This window comes from Hemiscyllium ocellatum, chromosome 5 (genome assembly GCF_020745735.1).
Source record: "Hemiscyllium ocellatum isolate sHemOce1 chromosome 5, sHemOce1.pat.X.cur, whole genome shotgun sequence".
In the NCBI taxonomy this organism is placed as follows: domain Eukaryota; kingdom Metazoa; phylum Chordata; class Chondrichthyes; order Orectolobiformes; family Hemiscylliidae; genus Hemiscyllium; species Hemiscyllium ocellatum.
Window position 1 is genome coordinate 87847061 of NC_083405.1, and position 21640 is coordinate 87868700.

Consider the following 21640-nt stretch of genomic DNA (forward strand, 5'->3'; position numbering starts at 1 on the left):
CACCAACTAATCCAGAATTTGGTTTCCAGCATCTGCAGTCATTGTTTTTACCTATAAAAAATTAGGTATTGTATTATAAATTATATATCAATTTTATTATTAATTTCTCCTTTTCCTGCTAAAAGCTCTCCTGTCAAGAGAAATACAGGTGTCCATAAAAAATGGCAGTTTTGAAGTCTTTCTGTAATAATAGTGTCAATGTTTGAAGGTTTCTGTTTTCTTCAATTCTGTAAAGTTACAACTTCTGATAATGAAGTAAACCAGTAGAATTATGAAAATCAAGTTAGTTAGACTAATTGTGGGTAATGCCCAGAATTGATCTGTGATGTATGCTGATACCTCTGCTTTGTATTATTTCTTCTTGGACTCTTCATGCCTTTTCTCTTGAAAGCACTCTTTTTTTAGCTGGGAAATCACTCCATGGGTGGTATTTGCCTGTGGGCACATCATTCAAATAACCATTTTTCAGGTGTCAGCCCAGAAAAGGCAGTCATTGTGCTATGTTCCCACTCAACATTTACTGTGGGAGGCTCACTAATAATCAAGCAAGAGCAACAAGCCTGGAAACAATCCCCTATAAAGAAGTTGCAATCAAACGTAGGCTTTCTCCAGAAAGAAGCAAACTCAGTCCACATCAAGTACTGAAATGGGGACGTCACTGTTTTGTGTTTCATCGAGATTAACACAGCCCTACAGAAGTTTGTTGGCAAATCTGCTCTACTCCGAGGAGTGTTACTTGTCTCAAGGGAGGCCGTCCCAACTCCAAAAGCAGCTGGCCCGTTAAATGGCTGGCAGCTGTCTGGTCCCAGCAATGTCACTGGGTGATTACGACTCCGTCCAGTCCCCAACCAGTGACCTTAGCACTCTCAGAGAGTTGTGAGTCTTTACAACTCCTTGCCACAGAGAGCTATGGGGAAGAATCCGTGTATATATTTAAAGATGAGATAGATAGATTAGTTCTCGATAGTAGGGAAATTAAAGTTATGGAGAAAGTGTAGGAAGGTGGACATGAGGAATGCTGGATCAGTCATAATTTAATTGACTGATAGAAAAGGCTTAAGGGGCCAAGCCTTTAGGGCGGCACGGTGGCACAGTGGTTAGCACTGCTGCCTCATAACGCCAGGGACCTGGGTTCAATTCCCGCCTCAGGCGACTGACTGTGTGGAGTTTGCACGTTACCCCCGTGTCTGCGTGGGTTTCTTCCGGGTGCTCCGGTTTCCTCCCACAGTCCAAAGATGTGCGGGTCAGGTGAATTGGCCATGCTAAATTGCCCGTAGTCTTAGGTAAGGGGTATGTGTAGGGGTATGGGTGGGTTGCGCTTCGGCGGGTCAGTGTGGACTTGTTGGGCCGAAGGGCCTGTTTCCACACTGTAAGTAATCTAATCTTAAAAAAAAAATGGCCTACTCCTCTTCCTGTTTCTTATGTCTTATGCGGGTCAGGTGAATTGGCCATGCTAAATTGCCCGTAGTCTTAGGTAAGGGGTATGTGTAGGGGTATGGGTGGGTTGCGCTTCGGCGGGTCAGTGTGGACTTGTTGGGCCGAAGAGCCTGTTTCCACACTGTAAGTAATCTAATCTTAAAAAAAAATGGCCTACTCCTCTTCCTGTTTCTTATGTTCTTATGGGGAGATTTTTGGCAGGTCCGTGCTAGAGCCCTGGCAATCGAGGGTGGAGCGACAGTGCACAGGCCACAGGGGAGTGGGCAACTCTAAGGAGAGATGGCCCAGTTACCAGATCTTGGTGTGGCATTGATCTAACCAGGAAGGGAGGTCAAATAACTCTACAGAGGCCGGTATCCCATCACCAAGTCACCCTTCATTTACACATTGAAAGCCCTTGACACTGATCCAGCTCTCTCAGAGTTAGCCCTCAGAGTGAACAGGATGTCTGACACTCATGTTCTAATCTGTCAGCCAGGGTTCCCTAGTTGGACCAGACTAACTGTCCCAACCTGAGAACTCATCCTGTATGGTCTTTCTGGCAGACGTTATTATAATCACTACAGAGCAGGAATAATTAGACAATGCTTGTCTGTTCTTATGGTGTCTTCCATGGAGTTGTATGCACCATAGCTTCAATTTGTGTCAGTGCATTTTGACCCCAATCTACATTTGGATCTGCAGTGAATAGATAGACTATTACTGTACTTACTACCTGTACTTTAACATGTTGATTAGTTTGGATTTTCTCATTTGCCTTCAACACATGAACTACTGTTGAAGTCAGCACATTCATTTCCTCAACTGTTACTTGAAGATTGTGTCTTGCTTGATGCATTGTGTTCAGTTTTGGTCACCTTGTTATAGGAAGAATGTTATCAAACTGGAAAGAGTGCAGAAGAAATTTGCAAGGATGTTGCCAGGACCCAAGAGACTGAATTATCGGGAGAGGTTGGACAAGCTAGGACTTTTGTTTTAGAGCATAGGAGACTGAGGGGGTTCCTTATAGAGGTGTATAAGATCATGAAAGGCATGGAAAAGGTAGAACTCACTTAGCCTTTTTCCCAGGGTTTGGGAATCAGGAACTAATGTGGTTCGAGGGAAAAGAATAAAAGGGAACCTGAGGGGCAACTTTTGTACACAGAGGGTGGTAAGCGTATGGAATGAGCTGCCAATGAAAGTGGTTGAGGTGGGTACATTAACAACACTTAGAAGACATTTGGACAAATGTGTGGATAGGAAAGGATTGGAAGGATATGGGCCAACGGTATTAGTGTTGATGGACATTTTGGTCGGCATGGACCAGTTTGAGTCAAAAGGCCTGTCTCTATGCTGTAGGACTCTATGACTCTGTGATAAAAGACTATTTGAGTGTAGCAGAAATTGGCCATTCAGCCCATTGAGTTTGCACCACCCTTCAGTGATATTCTAACTGGTCATATAATCCTCAACTTTACTTCCTTATCTTTCCCCTGAACCCGTAATTCTCTTACTGATTAAAAATTCTACCCTTTTTGCTTGTGTTGGAAGAATCCCTGCCTTCAAGACTGTAATGTAGACATTTCCATTTTTTGGAGCTTTAATAGAACAGTTCCCAACATTTAAATTTTAATTCTCTCCTGAAAAATGTTTGCGTTACACTTTAACAGAAGCTGTTCTGTTTTAATATGTTTATGTTGTCTCTGACTCCTTGATCCTGGATTACATGAATTTCTGTATTGGCCCTGTTACTTTAGTAGCCACACATCATACTTTCTGGTCATTATGAGCCAAGCTTGATCTGAGTTGCAATTTATTTTTTAATTTCTCATCCTTTCAGCCAGAAGAACCGCACCATTTAAAGTTGCCCTTTTTATCAGCCACATTTAGTTTTAACTCACACAAACCATGATATGTGTTCAATAACTAACTGACTTTAGCCTTTGGACCACTTTCACAGACTCCTGTCTCACAGCGCAATCTATACCCCTGCACTGGAGCCACAGATTTCTGAAATGGTCTGAAATGTTTTCATTTGTTGTTTGAACTATTCTTCAGTATTGTGTATTGCCATTTTCTTGAGGTTCACTGTCAGCAGCAATCAGCAGTATCTGTTTACCTTGAAAGTTGACTGCATAATTTGCCTCATTGAGTCTGGTGCTGCTAATTTAAATCTTTAGATCATCATGTTGTATGTGCTACCATCTGTATCTTCTCAGTGTGTAGCTTTTCCAGCGGATTCCATGGCCTCATGTGTAAGAAGATAGCCAAACAAAATTGCTTCCTGCAATTATTTACACTTTATAAGGATAGTTACTATAAAGATGGTTGAGAGAACCTCGCCTTAGCTCTTTTCCCTCGAACCACAAACTGATCCCCATTAGTTCCTGATTCCTCACTCCATACGCTTACCACCCTTTGTGTACAAAAGTTGCCCCTCAGATTCCCTTTTATTCTTTTCCCTTGAACCATAAACTGATCCCCATTAATTCTTGCCTCCCACATCGTCAAAGCAGCTTCTGCATATGGCACTCAATCAAATGTTAACCCTTTCATTTTTTTAGACCCATGTAGAATATGACGGTCCTCTGAATCAGTGCAAAGAATTTGAATGTTCATGTAGCGTAGGGCTGTCATATCAACTTTCCATCAGCAACTCAGGACATGCACATTTATAGATGTTACCCCAGCCCTGATTAATAACTTGCCTTTTCCTGGGCTTTGGGCCAGCAGCCTAGACAGATATCAATGGAAGTCCCATTGTCCCACTTCTAGTGCTGCAATGAGGACCTGCTGTTTCCCAGGTTTTTAATAAAGCAGCTCAGAGCTGATCCCCTTGGTTGGTAGAAATACGCATCCATTCCAATGATTCAGCAAAAGCATTTTGATTTCATGCTGATTTATTGCACACCCACAGGTTGCAGGCAGAACTGAAAGTCAGTGAACATTTTTGAAGTTCTGCCCTTTCAGGCTTCACATGAATATTTGATGTTTTTCTCAAAGCTATTTCAAATTTGCTTAAAAATGTAATATATGTGCACTCCAGATATGTTGGTGTTAAAGCTTTTCAAAGAGGTCAGCAAGAGTTAAACATAAACAAATTTATCCAAAACACACATAGGAGCATCTGCAAAATGATGTATCAGTTTTGTTCTAGTTTGTCATTAGTTGTATTATTAAAATTGCATTATTTGTATATTGCTGAAAAACAACTCATTTTGTCAAAGTTGTCCAACAACAATTCACAAGAAATACCCAATATTTATGCGGTATTAGGGGAAAGTACTCAGCCCAATGTTGTTTTCACTTGCATAAAAACCAACAGAACTGCAGATGCTGTAAATCAGAGACAAAAACAGAAATTGTTGGAAAAGCTCAGCAAGTCTGGCAGCATCTGTGAAGAGAAATCAGAGTTTTATTTTAGATTAGATTCCCTACAGTGTGGAAACAGGCCCTTCAATCCACACCGACCCTCTGAAGAGTAACCCACACAGACCCATTTCCCTCTGACTAATGCACCTAACACTACGGGCAATTTAGCGTGGCCAATTCACCTGACCCGCACATCTTTGGACTGTGGGAGGAAACTGGAGCACCCGGAGGAAACCCATGCAGATACAGGGAGAACGTGCAAACTCCACACAGACAGTCGCCCAAGGCTGGAATCAAACCTGGGATCCTGGTGCTGTGAGGCAGCAGTGCTAACCACTGAGCCACCGTTAATGTTCAGGGTTAAGTGACCCTTCCTCAGAACGAATTTCTCTTCACAGATGCTGCCAGACCTGCTGAGCTTTTCCAGTAATTTCTGTTTTTATTTTTCCTTTCCATGGGTATTACTTACAAATTGTCTTCAAGAGTGCAAGACAAAAGGTTTCAACACCAAGTGTCTTTTTCAGCACTGTTCTAATTCTGCACTACCAAGCAACTAAAATTACATTCATTATTTCCTTTGTAGCACAGATAAATTGGCTTCTATCTATGTTGTAAATGCCTGTGAATTGGTGGTTCTAACATGTTCTCAATATCCTGTAAGAGTTAAATTCCTAGCAGACGTTTGCTGTGCTTCTCTGTGGATAAGTTTTATGAGGGAAGAGAAAAAAATGCATTTTTCCAATTAAAGATGAACTTTGTAAATAATTAAAAGCACCAGGTTCCATCACATTTTTTTAAACTGTAGAATAGACCTTTTATTGAGGTTTCCCCAACATTGAATAAGATCATTGCTGATCCAACACTTCAGTGCTTTTTACCCACACCATAGTCATAACCCTGTACTCCTTCAACAATCTCTCCACCTCTACCTGAAACGTAAAGAATGAGTTTTCATTGTCCTCTGTGGTACAGAATTCCCAATGTTCACAACCTTCTGAGTAAAAATATTTTGTCTCATCTCAGCCTAAATGAATTCCTCCTGATTTGTAAATTGTGCTCCTTGGTTCTAGACTCCCAAACCAGGGGAAACATCTCACCTGCACCAACCCTGTCTATCACTTTAAGTGTTTTGTAGGTTTCAGTGCGATCACCTCATTTTTTGCAACTCTTTGAAAAGGAGAATTCAGGCTTAGTTTGCGTAACCTGTTTTTATAAGACAGTGTCACATCCTGGAAACAAGTCTACTGAACATTTGTTCACTCCCTTTATGACAGTAATAAGGGGATCAAATCTATACACAGTACTCCAGATGTAGTCTAATCACACTCCTATACAATTGAAGCAAAACTTCAATTCTCCTGTTCTCAAGTCCTCTTGCAATAAAGACTAGCATTCCATTAATTTTCCTCTTAACTTGCTGCACCTGCATATTAGCCATTCGTAACATAACCACAAAGATAACTTTATACATTTATACTTTCCAACCTTTTACCATGTACGAAGTATGCTGCACATCTGTTCTTCCTACTAAAGTGGATAAACTCATTTTTTCACATTTTGTTCCATCTGCCGTATTTTGTCCATTCAGCAAGCCTAACCACAACCTCCTGAAGCTGCTTTATATCTAATTGTAAGACACAGAATTTACAGAAAAAGCTTACAGTTTGATGTAACTGAAATTGTACATTGAAAAATACCTTGATTGTTTGTTAAGTCTTTCATTTGTTAGAATGACCATGTTAGTTTCACTTCTTTCATATGTAAATCACAAAACTTTTTTTAAAGATTATGTTCTCAGATGAACTTTAACAATTGGTGTCAGCTCAGGTAATGTGTTGAAGGTGTTAACCCCCTGTGTGCTGCTGTCTGTGCCATAATGTTTAGGCTAATTCTAATCTAAAAATGAATTAACAGAATCTTACAAGGATTCATGCAGTTTTTGAGCAAAGTACAATGTAACCCTGCAAGTACAAATTCACCCCACAAACATGTATGTGTATATGTGCATGTGAGTTTGTGTGTGTGTGTGTGTGTGGGGGGGGGGGGGGGGGTGAGGGGGGGGGGGGGGTGCGGAGGGAGTGAGAGGTTGTGACTGTATTTGTGTGTGTGAGAATGTAAAGGGGTCTAAGTCTGTGAGAGGATGCATTTGTGAGTGTGGGAGTGTGTGTGTCTGTAGGAGTGTGTGTGAGTGTCTGTGTGCATGTCTGTGTATAGGAAAGTCTGTGTGTGTGTGTGTGTGTGTGTGTGTGTGTGTGTGTAGTTAAGTTCGGTACCCAAGGGAGGGCCTCAACCGGGACCTTGGGTTCATGTCACACTCCAGGTGACATACACACACACACTCCTACACACACACACACACATCCTTTTACAGACGTTCACACATACACACACACACAAACACACCCATACATACACATATACATTTGTGGGGTGAATTTGTACTTGCAGAGTTACATTTTACTTGCTCAAAAACTGCATGAATCCATGTACAATTCTGTTAATTCATTTTTAAAATTAGAATCCGTCTAAACGTTATGGCACAGACAGCAGCACTCTGGGGGCTAACACCTTCAACACATTATCTGGGCTGACACCAATTGTTAAAGTTCACCTGAGAATGTAACTTCTTAAAAAAAATTTGTGATTTGCATATGAAAGAAGTGAAAATAACATGGTCATTTTAACAGATGAGAGACTTAACAAACAATCAAGGTATTTTTCAATCTATAATTTCAGTTACATCACACTGTAAACTTTTACCATAAATTCTGTCTTACAATTGTGTATTCCACAACCACCAGATGTGTATTCCACAACCAGCAGTGCTCCAAAAGCTAGTGATTCCAATTAAACTTGTTGGACCATAACATGGTGTTGTGTGATTTTTAACTTTGTGCACCCCACTCCAACACTGGCATCTCCAAAAAGTAACAAATTTGGAAATATTGCTTTTTGTCCTCACCTCAGAATTATTGATATGTATTGTGTACAGTCATTCCACAATGCAGAATTCTCTTAAGGTCACACACCTCTTGTACTAATGGTTGCTAGGAAGCATCTGGCCCAAACTATCTGTGGATTAATTTTGAAGCAAGGCATGTCTGGACCCCAGTGAATTTAGGACAGGAGTCAACTAGATTTCAGGGCCAAAATTTTGCAGAGATTAGTACAAGAAAGGAAGGTTCATGTGTGGGACTATCTTTCAATCACTGGTCAATCTAAAATCATTTTCCCATAAGTTTATATGACTGCAATAACAATCAAAACATTTAGCATTGTGGCATATACTCTGAGAAATATGCTGGTAAAATAATTGTTGATTGACAGCATCATTTATATCCTCTTACTTTATTCGTACCCTAAGTTTAACTTATCCTTTCCCTCCACCCTGTTTTCAACCTTTTTTAACTCCTTCAAATGTATTTGTTTGTACAGCCAAATTGTGGGTTGGTGATAAGATTATGCCACTTCCAAAGTGAAATACATAGATTTTTGATCTGTTCATTTCCCTTCAAATTTGAATAAATGTATATTTAGGGTGTAGGTTTGATATCCAGACGTTTCATTACCTGGCTAGGTAACATCATCAGTGGCAACCTCCAAGTGAAGCAAAGCTGTTGTCTCCTGCTTTCTATTTATATCTTTCTCCTGAATGGGGTTCCTGGGGTTTGTGGTGATGTCATTTCCTGTTTGTTTTCTGAGGGGTTGATAAATGGCATCTAGATTTATGTGTTTGTTTATGGCGTTGTAGTTGGAGTGCCAGGCCTTTAGGAATTCTCTGGCATGTCTTTGCTTAGCCTGTCCCGGGATAGATGTGTTGTCCCAGTCGAAATGGTGGTTTTTTTTCTTCCGTGTGTAGGGCTACGAGGGAGAGAGGGTCGTGTCTTTTTGAAGCTAGCTGGTGTTCATGTATCCTGGTGGCTAACTTACTTCCTGTTTGTCCTACGTATTGTTTCAGTCCTTGCATGGAATTTTGTAGATGACGTTGGTTTTGTCCATGGGTTGTACTGAGTCTTTTAAGTTTGTTAGTTTTTGTTTGAAAGTGTTGCAAATGTATATTTTAAAAACAGTTTAAAAACTTGGCAGAAATGAAAATCGGACCTGCTTTTGATGAAAAATGCGAATGTTTTAATGTGGGTTCTTCCGTTGTTCATGTAAGTTCGACCTAGCCTTCAAGGTTTCTTTAAACCTTATTTATAATCAAGACATACATGATGATACGGCAGCAGAATCCTTGCTGTAAGCTGCACTGGTTCCTAAGACAGGACTGTTGAAGTCACAGTTATGTTGCAGGCTTGAAGGGCCTAATTGGCTTATTCCTGCACCTATTTTCTATGTTTATATCACCATATGCCTCAGAGGCTATCTGCATATTCATTAAACCCTGTCTCTAGACAAAGTGTTGCACTGGGTGCGATTCCACTGGATCCATCAAGTAAGAAAAACATGTCAGAGTAAAAAATGTCCTTCATGCCTACCCATGGAACATATTGTATTACTTTCACAGTTCAATAGATGTCTTTACAACTCTTTTCACTTAAGTGGTGCAATATTTTTAATTAGAAGGACTAAACTACCCATTGTAATGATTGCAAACAATCAGTATCCCAAGACTTGGCCTTCAGTTGGACTAGAACCAAGCCTGCTTCCAAAGTGTATTAAGTATCTTTTTAGATTTCCAATGAGGATTTAAAAATGAATTTTAATATCCTTACTGTCAAATAGAATGTTCACGTCATTTTGATTGCCAAAACTACTTTTAAGAAGCTAACTCATGAACAATACTTCTTGAACCACTCTCCTCTCCTCAACGGTGACTCTCGACTATCTGTGAAAGGCAGATTAATGTAGAATTTGAATACTGTCTTAATTTCTTTAGTGGTGCTTACATAGATGTACACGAAGTGGCACTGTGAAAAATCATTTCTAGTTCTTAATTCTCTTTTTCTCAGTCTCATTTTTTTTGACATGATGTAACACATATTTTTCCTCATCCGTTCTAAGCGTCAAATACACAGGGTTACATGTCCTTCCTACAGGCACATGCTGGAGATTAAAGTCAAGAGTGTGGTGCTGGAAAAGCACAGCAAGTCAGGCAGCATCCAAGGTGCAGGAAATTCAACATTTCAGGCAAAAGCCCTTCAACTTATTTTGTTAGAATGAAGACCCTTGCACAGATCACCTATTCTGACTCAGTCTTTCTCAGGACCTCAAAACTGCAGTGATTACTTCCTCCCCTAAATTTTTTTCGTGTCAAGTAGTTGGATTTGGAGTTACATAATCTTTAGTTCTGCTCTGTGGAGGTTCTGGTTGAACTTCCATCAAGTCAGTGGCACCTACATTTGGAGCTTCTGAGCAGTAGAGAATGATAGACGTTTGCACATTCCAGATTTGGAGAAAACTAATGCCAGGATTTCTTTGGAATTCTGTCAGTCTCCCATATGATTATTACAACAGACCTGTGAAATTTCTGGAAAGTGGTAGCAATTCAGTCATAAGAGTTATCCAATGTTTCTAGGAAACTCCTTCCATCCCTTTTAAGATAAACAATGACAAAGAGGGAAAAAAAGGATTAATTTATTATACTGAGACATCCCGCTCCTTTGGTGAAGTTAGGGGCTGACATTTTACTGGAAAATTATTTAAGGGAATATATGGTATATCAGAAACAGTGATTAAATGATGACTGATAGAAATTTTAACAGGCTTTTGAAGAAAGGAAGATGATAGAACCATCAGAGTTATGGTTTCTGTGAAAGAATGAAGTTTAATGTAGGCTGCAGTGGCATTGCCCACTGTTTGGAGATCCAGACAGATACCCACAATACCAACTTTCAGGAAGGCCCATTGGATGCAATTCCAGTCTGGCACTTAACTGTGAGCCACAGGCCTTCCCTGGGATCAAGGACGCCAGGGTTAATATACTGCCCACTGTGAGCAGCCATTTAATCAGAGGCCAGTGGGTTAGTGTGTGATGGCAGGCGGGAGGTCACAGGATTCAACAGGAAATGCAGAGGGTGGCTTTCAGTTGACTGTTCCTTTGTATTGAGTGTCCAACAGGCGGTGGCACAGTGGTAATGTCACTAGACTAGTAATCCAGAATCCCAAGCTAATGTTCTGGAGACGTAAATATGGATCCCACTATGACACAATGAAATAAACTAGCCTAACAGTGCAACAGTGTAACAGTGCAACATTGTCAATTGTTGAAAAATCAATTTTATTCACTAATGCCCTTTAGAGAAGGAAAGCTACCATTTTTACCTCATGAGGCCTATATGTGACTGCAGAGCCACAGCAATGTGGTAACCTTTTAACTGCTATCTAGATAAATAGGGGTGGGCAGTAAGTGCTGGCCTAGCCATTGATGCCCACATGAACAAAAAAAAGAGACCACTGCCCCTACCCACACCTGCCCTAGACGCCTGCAAAGGACTGTCTGTTTCTTATTATTATAGATTTGATGAAAATTTCACTCCTGTTATTCCAGTGAAAATAGTGACCACATTGAATTTGCTCTGATCTCTGACCTCAGTCGAATTGTAAATGTAAATTGTACTCTGTCGCACTACATTATAAACAAGGCTTTCAGAAAATGACTCCTACTCAGTCTGGGAGATATTTCACCCACAAGTTGAATGATAATCAGTTTGAGTTACAACATTTTCTTTATTGTTATGGCAATGCTTCGTGATTCATTTGGAACTTTTTTAGCTGCTGAACAGTGGTCAGTTTGAAGATTAACAATCTCTATCTGTAATTTACATCTATTACTGTACAGGCACAGCATTTTAACCTTGAAGAGGTTTATACTGTCAGGACCAATCACTCTTGAGCTTCAGAATCAAACCTGTATACTTGTGCTAGTTGTTAAGTCATGAGACACTTTGCTGTTTAGTGCTTCATTTGAGTCAACACCAACTGCTTAGAATTCGGTGCTTAGAATGATCTTACCCAATTCTTTTGTGCCTTACATTCATTTATCACTCCCAAATGATTTTATGATTCACCGTATCAAATAATATGCTCTTCAATTCTGTAATTATGTATTTAATTTAACTTCAGTGTGGTGGACTGTCATTGGCAAAGCCCAAATTCATTGCTCATTTTGAATTGAGTGGCTTGCTAGATGACTTAAGACAGCAGTTAAGTGTCAGGAGTGAGTCAGGAGTTACATATTGGCCAAACTAGCTAAGGGTAACAGATATTGGGAAGGTAAATAACTTTTTTAGTTCTGAAAACTGGTCACTGGACTCAAAATGTTAACTCTGTTTTCCCTTTGAAAAGACAGTGGAGAATCCATTGGAAATCCATGCAGACATGATAGAACATGCAAACTTCACACAGTCACCCAAGGCTGGAATCAAACCCAAGTCCCTGGAACAGTGTTAACCACAGAGTCACCGTGTCCTGATCAGAAAGTTCACTGTGAATTTGCGAACTGGTGAATGGGCTAAAGACCTAAAAACTGTCCCATTAACTCTGGAGAAGCAAATTATCTAAAAATTTGAACAGGCTCGGCAACATGTTTAAAGCTGCAACTATTCAGTGGTTACATCAATAGTATTGTTCACTAAAAAGATGCTGCCATCTGTCTTAAAAGGATACTTTACCCACACACAATTGAGTAATGGTGTGCATTAATTTTAGTACTATTATAATGTCAGGGACTTATGCCATGTGTTGCAGCAATGGCTGATTGAATCAAATTGCAGTTTTCTCCTTTATTTGTTATAGGGAGAGTACTGAATCTTCTCAATCAGCTGCAAAGTACAAAACAAAAATCTACTAATGGATGTAATTCCATGATTAGGCTGCACTTGCTGAACATTCTTGAGTGCACGAATTGCTAAAATAACAGCCAGTCTAAGATAATCAGTCAAGCTTATTTATGCTTTCCAGAACTAACATGCATTCATACATAATGACGCATTCTCTCTAAAAGGAATATCTTCCAGCCTTGCGATCATTTAATTACCTGGAAACTTGGAGAACCTACAGTTGCTTTCACCTTGGCTAATCAGAGTTAACTTGTCAATCAGTCAGCATTCCTTCTCTCCTGTAATATAAAGTCTTGTGACTGTTAGAAATTTGGCATTCTTGCATTTTTTCCTTAAAGGCTTCACTGACGTATCTCAGTTCAGCAATGCTGAATAAATTTCTTCTCTTTTCTGACCTAAGTATTTGACCTTTCATAATAATACTGTGGGCCCCATTCATGTTTCAGATACTCCAGGCAGAGAGAGCAACCTTCCAATGTCTACCGTTCAAAGTCTTGAATATTGAAAATGGGATGATCTATCATTCCTCTGAACTCCAACTACTCAGCCTGTCATCATAAGAGAGCCTCATAATTATAGGAGCCACTCTAGTGAATCTTTGCACACTAGAAACCAATTCAATTCTATTTCAGTATATTCTTTCATTTAGGTTTGGTCCAAGCATTGTATATTATTCCTAGCAGCACTGCTGGGACTGCCTCCAATTGACCTCCAGCATTTGGAGATGGGCTGACAGACCTTAAGACAAAAATAGGAAAAAGTGAGGACTGCAGATGCAGGAGATCAGACTCGAAAAGTTTGGCACCAGAAATGCACAGCAGGTCAGGCAGCGTTGGAGAAGCAGGAGAATCGATCTGTCAAGCATGAGCACTTCATCTCGATCCCAGGGCTTTACACTCAAAATTTAAGAGGTTTTATGTACTTTTCCTGCTTTGTGCTACCAATTTTTCTTAGGGGTGGCTAATTGGGAGGGGGAGGAGGATGGTGGAGGGTGGGGGTGTGGTGGAAATCAACCTTGCCTGGGGTATCTCCACAGCAAATGACATGATCAACCCAAAGAAACCCAAACATAAAAATAGAAAGTAGGAATCATCAGCAGCGCTTCGTCCGGAGGCTGACTGAAGATGTTACCTAGTATGGTGATGAAAGATCTGTAAACGAACCCTCCAGCTCAGCGAGCAAACCTACATCCACGGCTTCAACTGTCATCTCACCAAAGCCCTGTACAAGTATATCTAGACATTCTTATTCTGGTACTGTGGATTTTCAGGAGGTTTCTAATAAATTTCTGCACAAGAGATTGATTAGCAAACTTAGATTAGATTAGATTACCTACAGTATGGACACAGGTCCTTTGGCCCAATAAGTCCACACCGACCCTCTGAAGAGTAATCCACCCAGAACCATTCCTCTACATTTACCCCTAACTTATGCACATCACACAATGGGCAGGTTAGCATGGCCAATTCACCTGACATGCACATCTTTGGATTGTGGGAGGAAACCCACGCAGACACAGGGAGAACGTGCAAACTCCACACAGACAGTCGCCCGAGGTTGGAATCAGGTCCTGGTGCTGTGAGGCAGCAGTGCTAACCACTGAGCCACCGTGCTGCCCCGATTAGAGCACTTGAGATGAAAGGAAACATACTGGTAATGATTAAGCATCAGGTGGAAAACCAAGAGTTGGAATTAATAGGACATGCTCATATGAGCAGGTTGTGACTAATGGGGATCAGTACTTGAGCCCCAGCTGTTATCAATATATATTTATGATTTGGATGTTAATCCAGAATGAATTAGTTCTAAATTCGTGGGTGAGACAAAGCCAGGTGGGAATGTGTCTTGAGAGGAAAATGTAAAGTGGCTTCAAGCAGATTTGGACAGATTTAGTGTGTGGGCAAGAGCATCATGGTTGGAATACAATGTGGAAAAAATGTCAGGTTATTCATTTTGGTTAGAGGACCAAGGTGCAGAATATTTTGTAAATGGTTAAGAGGTTGAGAATTGTAGGTTGAAAAGTGTGCATGTACAAATGGAGCTTGATATCCTCATCAGTACATCACTGAAGGCTGACATACAGACATGACAAGCTGTTAGGAAGGCTAATGGAATGATAGTATTTATCTCAAGAAGATTTGAGTACATGAGTAGCAAAGCCTTACTTCATTTTTTCTTTAATCTTGGTTAGAATATATCTGGTGTACTATGTGAAATGTTGGTCTTTTCTCAGGAGAGCGAAATAGTGTCTGAATTCTCTAAGATTTCAAAGGAGGAAGGTAATCTCACTGAAACCTACAAAATACTTAAAAGGATTACACAGGGCAGCATGATGGCTCAGTGGTTAGCACTGCTGCCTCACAGCCCCAGGGACCTAGGTTCAATTCCAGTCTTGGGTGACTATATGGGATTTATACGTTCTCCTCGTGTCTGCTTGGATTTCCTTCTGCAATTCAAAGATGTTCAGGTTAGGTGGATTGGTTATGCTAAATTGCCTATAGTGTCCAGGGATATGTAGGTTGGATGGATTAGCCATGGGAAATGCAGTGATAAGGTAGGTGAGGTGAGTTTGGGTGGGACGTTCTTCAGAGAGTCAAGGTTGACTTGTTGGGCCTAATTACCTGCTTCCACTCTGTATGGATTTTATGGCGTATGCTGGTAAGGTGTTTCTCCATATTGGGGAGTCTGGGGCCATGGGACAAAATAAGGGCTAAGCCACTTAAGAACAAGATAAGAAAAATTATTTTTGCTCAAAGGGTTGCAAGCCTTTGGAATTCTTTACTTAAGGGACTATGAACAATCAGTTTTGAATATGTTTAAATTAGAGATTGACAGATTTCTAGACACTTGATGACATACAAGGGACAGGATGATAGTGTGGGGTAAAGGTATTGGATGATCAGCCATGATCATATTGAATGATATATCAGGTTCAATGGGCTGAATGGCCTAATCATTTTCCTATTTTCTTAATCAGAAAGAGGAGCATCTTACTCTGATCAAATAATCATCATGGGAGTGACCCTTTTCAGAGAAGTAACAAGCAAATATGAGACAAACTGACAATGATAGCTTGCATGAATGTTATTAAACAACCTGAACATATTAGAGGTAATGGTTGAAATGCATGTGCAGACTTTGATGAAAGTAGGACAGACTCAAATTAGGACAGTTCTGTTCGTATGTTATAATTTTCTTTGTTGACCATATATATTGTCATGGGTAACTGGAAACAGAAAATGATAATGTAAGTACTTTTTTGGTAATTTTATGTTAAAAAAAATGCCTGGAGAAATACATCCATACATACCATACTAGCTAGCTTGCTGTAGTTATGTGACCTCTTTCTCTGCTGTAACTTTTTTTTAAGTTAGTTTATGGCAGCTATTAACCGCATTAGTTCAAACACAGACGACAGGTGGACGTGGGAAAGTATTGCTGGCTGATGGGTGGGATTGCAGGCAGAACTGGGAGAAAGGGAGGGGATAGCCCTGATTGGTGAGCCCTCCAGATAACAGATCACTCCATCAGGCCCTGATGCACACCCACCACTGGGATATCCTCATGGCAACTGGTGGAATGGCGCCTTCAAGAAGAAATTAATTGCTATAGGCATGCAGTTGAGAAGGTCACCTATAAGCCTTCTCCACAATAGACTTACTTAGGCAGAATTGGAAGGTGGCGGGGACTCACGGCACACCACCCTATCTCATTCAATAGGGATGATAGGACGGTCGGTATGGGGGTGGCATGAAATTCCGTCCACTTAAGCTCGAGGTGTGAAGGTGTTTTTGTTTTCAGAAGGCTATTAATCTTTGTAATTCTGTAATCTCGAGAGCAGTGAACACCAAGCATTTAAATATATTCAACATTATTGGACATTTCATCCATGGAGAAATCAAGGGTTATGGGGATCAACTGTAAAGTGGAGTTAACGCCATGATCAAATGAGTCATGATCTTACTGAATGGTGTAGCAGGCTGAAGAAAGCAAAGATTTACTTCTGGTCCTATTTGTTCTCTTCTTCTTTTGATCACACAGTGCTATATACAATTGTGTCCTAATGCTGTCATGAGAAATATAAAATGCTTCAAATCAAAAATAAAAACAGAAAAGTCAAAGAGTGTGGTGCTGGAAAAGCACAGCCGGTCAGGCAGCATCCAAGGAGCAGGAGAATCAATGTTTCGGGCATAAGGCCTTCCTGATGAAGGGCTAATCCCAAAAAGTCAACTCTCCTGCTCCTCGAATGCTGCCAGACCCGCTGTGCTTTTCCAGCACCACATTCTTTGACTCCGACCTCCAGCATCTGCAGTCCTCACTTTCTGCTAAAACAGAAAAGCACTGACAAGACGTTAACCTCAAGTTGTTAATCTGTTTTCAGATGCTGAGTGACTTGCTGTTTACTTTCAATGTCCTATTTTTAATGCAGACATAGTAAAGGTATTGATTTTTGTTCAGAATTGTGTTTCCCTTTTCCTTCACAGAATGACACTGAGCAGCATTTAGTTTACCAGATCATTGGCCGTGACACTACTTTGCAGTTTCTACAACTTGGTAAGATCACCAGGATGTGCAGTATCTTTCAGAATTATCAAACAGAACCTTAGCACATTTGTGAAGAGTTAATTGGCATGATAGAGTAATTTTGCACCAAAGTCACATATGAGCACATATATAAGATCAAAGTTGATTGGGGTATGTTGAAATTCTGGCATTACATATACTGCATTTGCTATTATGTACTGTAATACAGTGGCTTAACCCAATAGGAATGTAACAGTCTAGTAATATCACTAGGTTATTAATGCTGAGACCCAGGTAATGTTCTGGCGACATGGGTTTAAATCCCACTATGGCAGATGCTGGTGTTTGAGATCAATTAAAAAATCTGGAGTTAAGAGTCTAATGATTATCGTGAAACGGTTCTCAAATGCCAGAAAGAACCCATCTAGTTCACTTGTGTCCTTCAGGGAAGAAAACTGCTGCCCTTACTTGGTCTGGCTGACGTGATTCCAAACCCACAGCAAAGTGGTTGACTCTTAACAGCCCTCTGGGTAATTAGGGATGGGCAATAGATGCATAGCCAGCAATGCATCTATCCTGTATTTGAATAAGAACAAAGTCTATATCATGGCTTCCTTCCAGATAGGTGAAATAAACTGCTGTTTTATTATTGGCATTTTACACCACTGCACAAAGTCAATAGAACCTTCACAGTTTCTCATATACTCGCTTAAGTATTTGCTGACTTTGAGTAAACAGCTCTTGGGGGTAGAACGGCTTCAGTGCTTAACATGCAGTGTGCACCTCACCAGGAGGCTGGAGAATGCTGAAAATTGGGGCTCAAGTCAAAGGAATAGATCTGTTTTGGCAGTCACTAGAAGGTTTATAAAATCCCCTGACTCAATAGCAGTGGCCTAAATGCTCATGCTAGGCCACCCAACAATAAATTGATCAGTATTGCACAAAGGTTTTGTTTGAAGCACAGGCCTAATGCATACAAAATTTCTGACTCTTGGAAAAGTAGAGGAAAAGGAACCATACATTCGTCCATCCACTCGGTAGGGACATTATGGGAGGCAGATAATCAAAGAAACGTTTTTTTAAAAATAAGCATTTTTGCCGTGCATTTTTAAATGATACATTCTTGAAAATTATTAATTTATACAACTAGAAATTACTGTTGCTAATACTGGAAGACTAACTATATACAGCATTGTATCCCAATTAGTGAATATTAGTAATACTTCCACTTAATAGACAGATGCTTTAGCTGCCAGTAAAAATAATTGGCTTACAGTTGCTGCAGAGTGGTAATGGAGTGAGACACGGAGCAACTCAATTTTAACTTTAATTCCTCCTAGCAATTTCTCTCATTGTGAAGAAAGAAACCATAAAGTAGGACTCTTTGAAATAACTATTATATTAAAATATTCTAGCACTGTTTCAAAGTCATTTTCAGAAAAAGACTGCTCCATATACCACCAGCAATGTATTCAGCAGTTGATCTCAATGACAGATGTGATTGATAATACTGATTCTGATTCTGATTCTGATATGACAGCAACTTTAAAAGCTGACCACTGACATTTCATTGAGTAATTAACCCTAAATATTGATTAATCATTGTTAATATGAAAAATGTTTTGTAATGCATATGTTTTTCAGAAGATACTGAGAGGAATGATCTCTTTGATGCTCGGCGTACTATCCTTTTTAGGAAGAAAAGACAGGTATGTTCAATATGTTTAGCAATGAATTTATCAATGTCAAATAGGAAGATTACAGCAAGAATAGTCTTCTCTTTTGATATGTACCTGGAATTTCAGTTCATTTTTCCTGTTTGATTGGAACTTTGAATTACAAATTACTGTGGTTGAAAATGAGAAAGGCTGTGGCAGTATTCATGCAGTTCTGTGACAGTATTCAGCAGAGTCTGTCTGAATGGTTAGCATGGAGATGGATCAAAGTTAGAAAAAATCATTGGGCCAGTTTTCCTGACCTCTGCCCCTGGTGTGGGTTGACCAATTTTTAAAAACTGGGACATTTGAAGAAAGCAGAGCTCCATCCATGGTGGATATGTTAGGAATCTGTGTACGGAATAATTGAGGTTATTTAATGACAACAAATTGGCATAAACACTTTGTCATATGAGAAGAAAATTACTAAGCACCACTCCCATCTCTACTGCTGCAGCATATAGACCAAGAATTTGGGCTACAGCATAGAGTTAATGGGGAAAGTAAACTTGTTTCTCTTTGATTCACAATTCAGTTTATCAAAAGGTTGGATCATGGAGAGAAGGTCCTTTGTAATTTGCATTATCAGCAATGAGAGTTGTGCTTGCTTTCAGTGTGCAACTGATTAACAGTGTTAGAATAGACCTGCAGTATGCAAGCACCACAGTGTCACTACATGCTGTGGTTCTACCTGCCTCCAGTGTTGTGAAGAATGGTTTGCTCTCTATGCCACAGTATGCTGAAGGTAGTTGGATTGTGCCTTGCAGAAGGTTTTGTATAGAAAAACACCTTTGACCACAAGCCCATCAGGGAGTGGTCCACACATAAAGTTGTTGATATCCTGCGGGGAAAGGAAAAGGCCAATCCTGTTGGATAGTTCCCTTAGGCAGATTGGCAAAATCATTTGGCAAAATGTCTCATTGCCCAAACTTTCCAACAAGTGCCAATGCATACCCTAGCTGGTAGCAAGAAGGGCACTACCTGCCTGTGTTTCATGCATGTATTGACCCTGCCGCTGCACCTTGCCCTTGAGATGGTGAAGAGACTGCCACAGTCTCTTTGGAATATACTTTCGCAAAACGTGTTTCTTTTTTGTTCGTGTTCATCTCTAGCAGCTCCATGACACAGAACTTTGTGCTCTACGGGCTGTTCCCTGGGATGCATACCGAGACAAAAATCAAGACCATCAACTCGGTGAAGACACTCTTTGCTCTGCTGGAAATTTGATAGTCTTCCATGCAAAGAGTTGTCTTTGAACAAATGTTGCAAACTGGCAAATTGCAAGGTCCAGAACTTGTGCTGCGGAACTAAATCTTGGGACAGCCACTGCTGAGGCGCAGTGAAGAAAGGCCACTTTCTGCTATAATGTACTGAGGGACTTTTAACCTATAGAAACCCTCTTAGCTTTTGTTATAATATGTAAAATAAATGTGATCAGAAATTATAAATATGTTCCAAATTTGCATTTGAAAGGAGACACCTAGCAGTGTAATTCTCAAACTAAAATATTGTATTTTTGTTGTATTTCTTTTAATGTACTTATAAAAATTTATGAATAGAATATATTTTTTGCAAAAGAAAATATAGACAGTGCTAAAATAGTATTACCTCTGTCTGTTCCCATGAACCTGGTGTTAAACTTGTAAAAACACAACTCCCTTTGTTAATATTTAGTTTTGTGATGTTAAAACCTAAGCTGGCTCTTAGTGGCCTTGTGGCTTATCCCTTCCTACTGTGGAATTCAGAGAATGAGTCACTAAACACTGCACACATTTGTTTCTTTGCATTTTAATATTTTCTCAGTTGACAGTTGCCTGTGGCTCCTTATTGCAATTGCGGCCAAGTAATTAGTAGTTGCATACCATCAATGTCTATGATTGCAAGCATGCGCTTACTTCTAGTGAATTTTTTTTTCATCTTCCCTCTGGTTTTGGCATACATCCCAAAGGAACACAATACCAGTTGCAGTATTTGATTCTACATCTAACATATCCTTTGCCCAAATATAGCATTCTCATTTGTTTCTGTCCTCCACGCCTTTTGATATGAAATTCAGACTCTCATACTTTTTCCATTACAACTTTATTAGTTTGTCTTCCACTTCTAAAGATTTACATTCATCCATTCTTTAATTCTCCCTGCTGCTATATTCCTCTGAATAGTATGAACCCATGAATATTAAAAGCTCCCTTTAAAAGATTAAACGTGAATCTTTTCTCCCCTTTTTCGAAAAGCTTAGGAGAAGCAATTTATATACACAAGGCAACATAGTAGCTCATGAGATTATACTCTGCAGAGTGCTGCCTCTGTTGTAATAAGAAATTTTTGCTGGATGTATACACAAGACTTATGCCCGTTTAATGCCTTTCCACGCCTCTGTTCCTGTCTTACCGCACAGTTCGTCCATCTCTTGGCTCCCAGTAAACATTAACCCAAGACATCCATTAATTTCTTGAAATTATTTCCAACCTGCTCTGCAGAAGAATAATTTACATTCAACAGTGAGGGCAGTGCTTAGTTGAGTGTTAGGAGAAAATATGTATATACAAAAAGGTGGATCAAACTCTGCCTTTTGCCAAGCTTTATATGATTGTCAAACTTCATACAATCACACAGTGATTCTGCATCATCCTCCAACACCATTTCAAAATAATGTTCAGAGTCCAAAGTTCAGGTATTAGTTTCAAATTCATCATCCACAAACCATTAATATATCAAAATTGGTATTTCAGCATCTGTGCAAGAGTATTTATGGCAGTGAGTAGGATCTGCAGGAGACAGCACTTGGACTTTCTGTTACAGAGGATACAGTTTTGCCCCATCTGTTAGTTG

The 21640-nt window shown here is 39.9% G+C and overlaps 1 protein-coding gene across 1 annotated transcript in view; it reads left to right on the plus strand.

The window, feature by feature from the left end:
- The window catches only part of adam22 (ADAM metallopeptidase domain 22), a 365020-nt gene that overhangs the window by 165500 nt on the left and 177880 nt on the right, over positions 1–21640 (plus strand). The window contains exons 7-8 of the mRNA XM_060825702.1: positions 17054–17123; positions 18738–18802. Coding sequence (XP_060681685.1) covers positions 17054–17123; positions 18738–18802 — 135 coding nt within the window. The remainder of the gene's footprint in view (positions 1–17053; positions 17124–18737; positions 18803–21640) is intronic.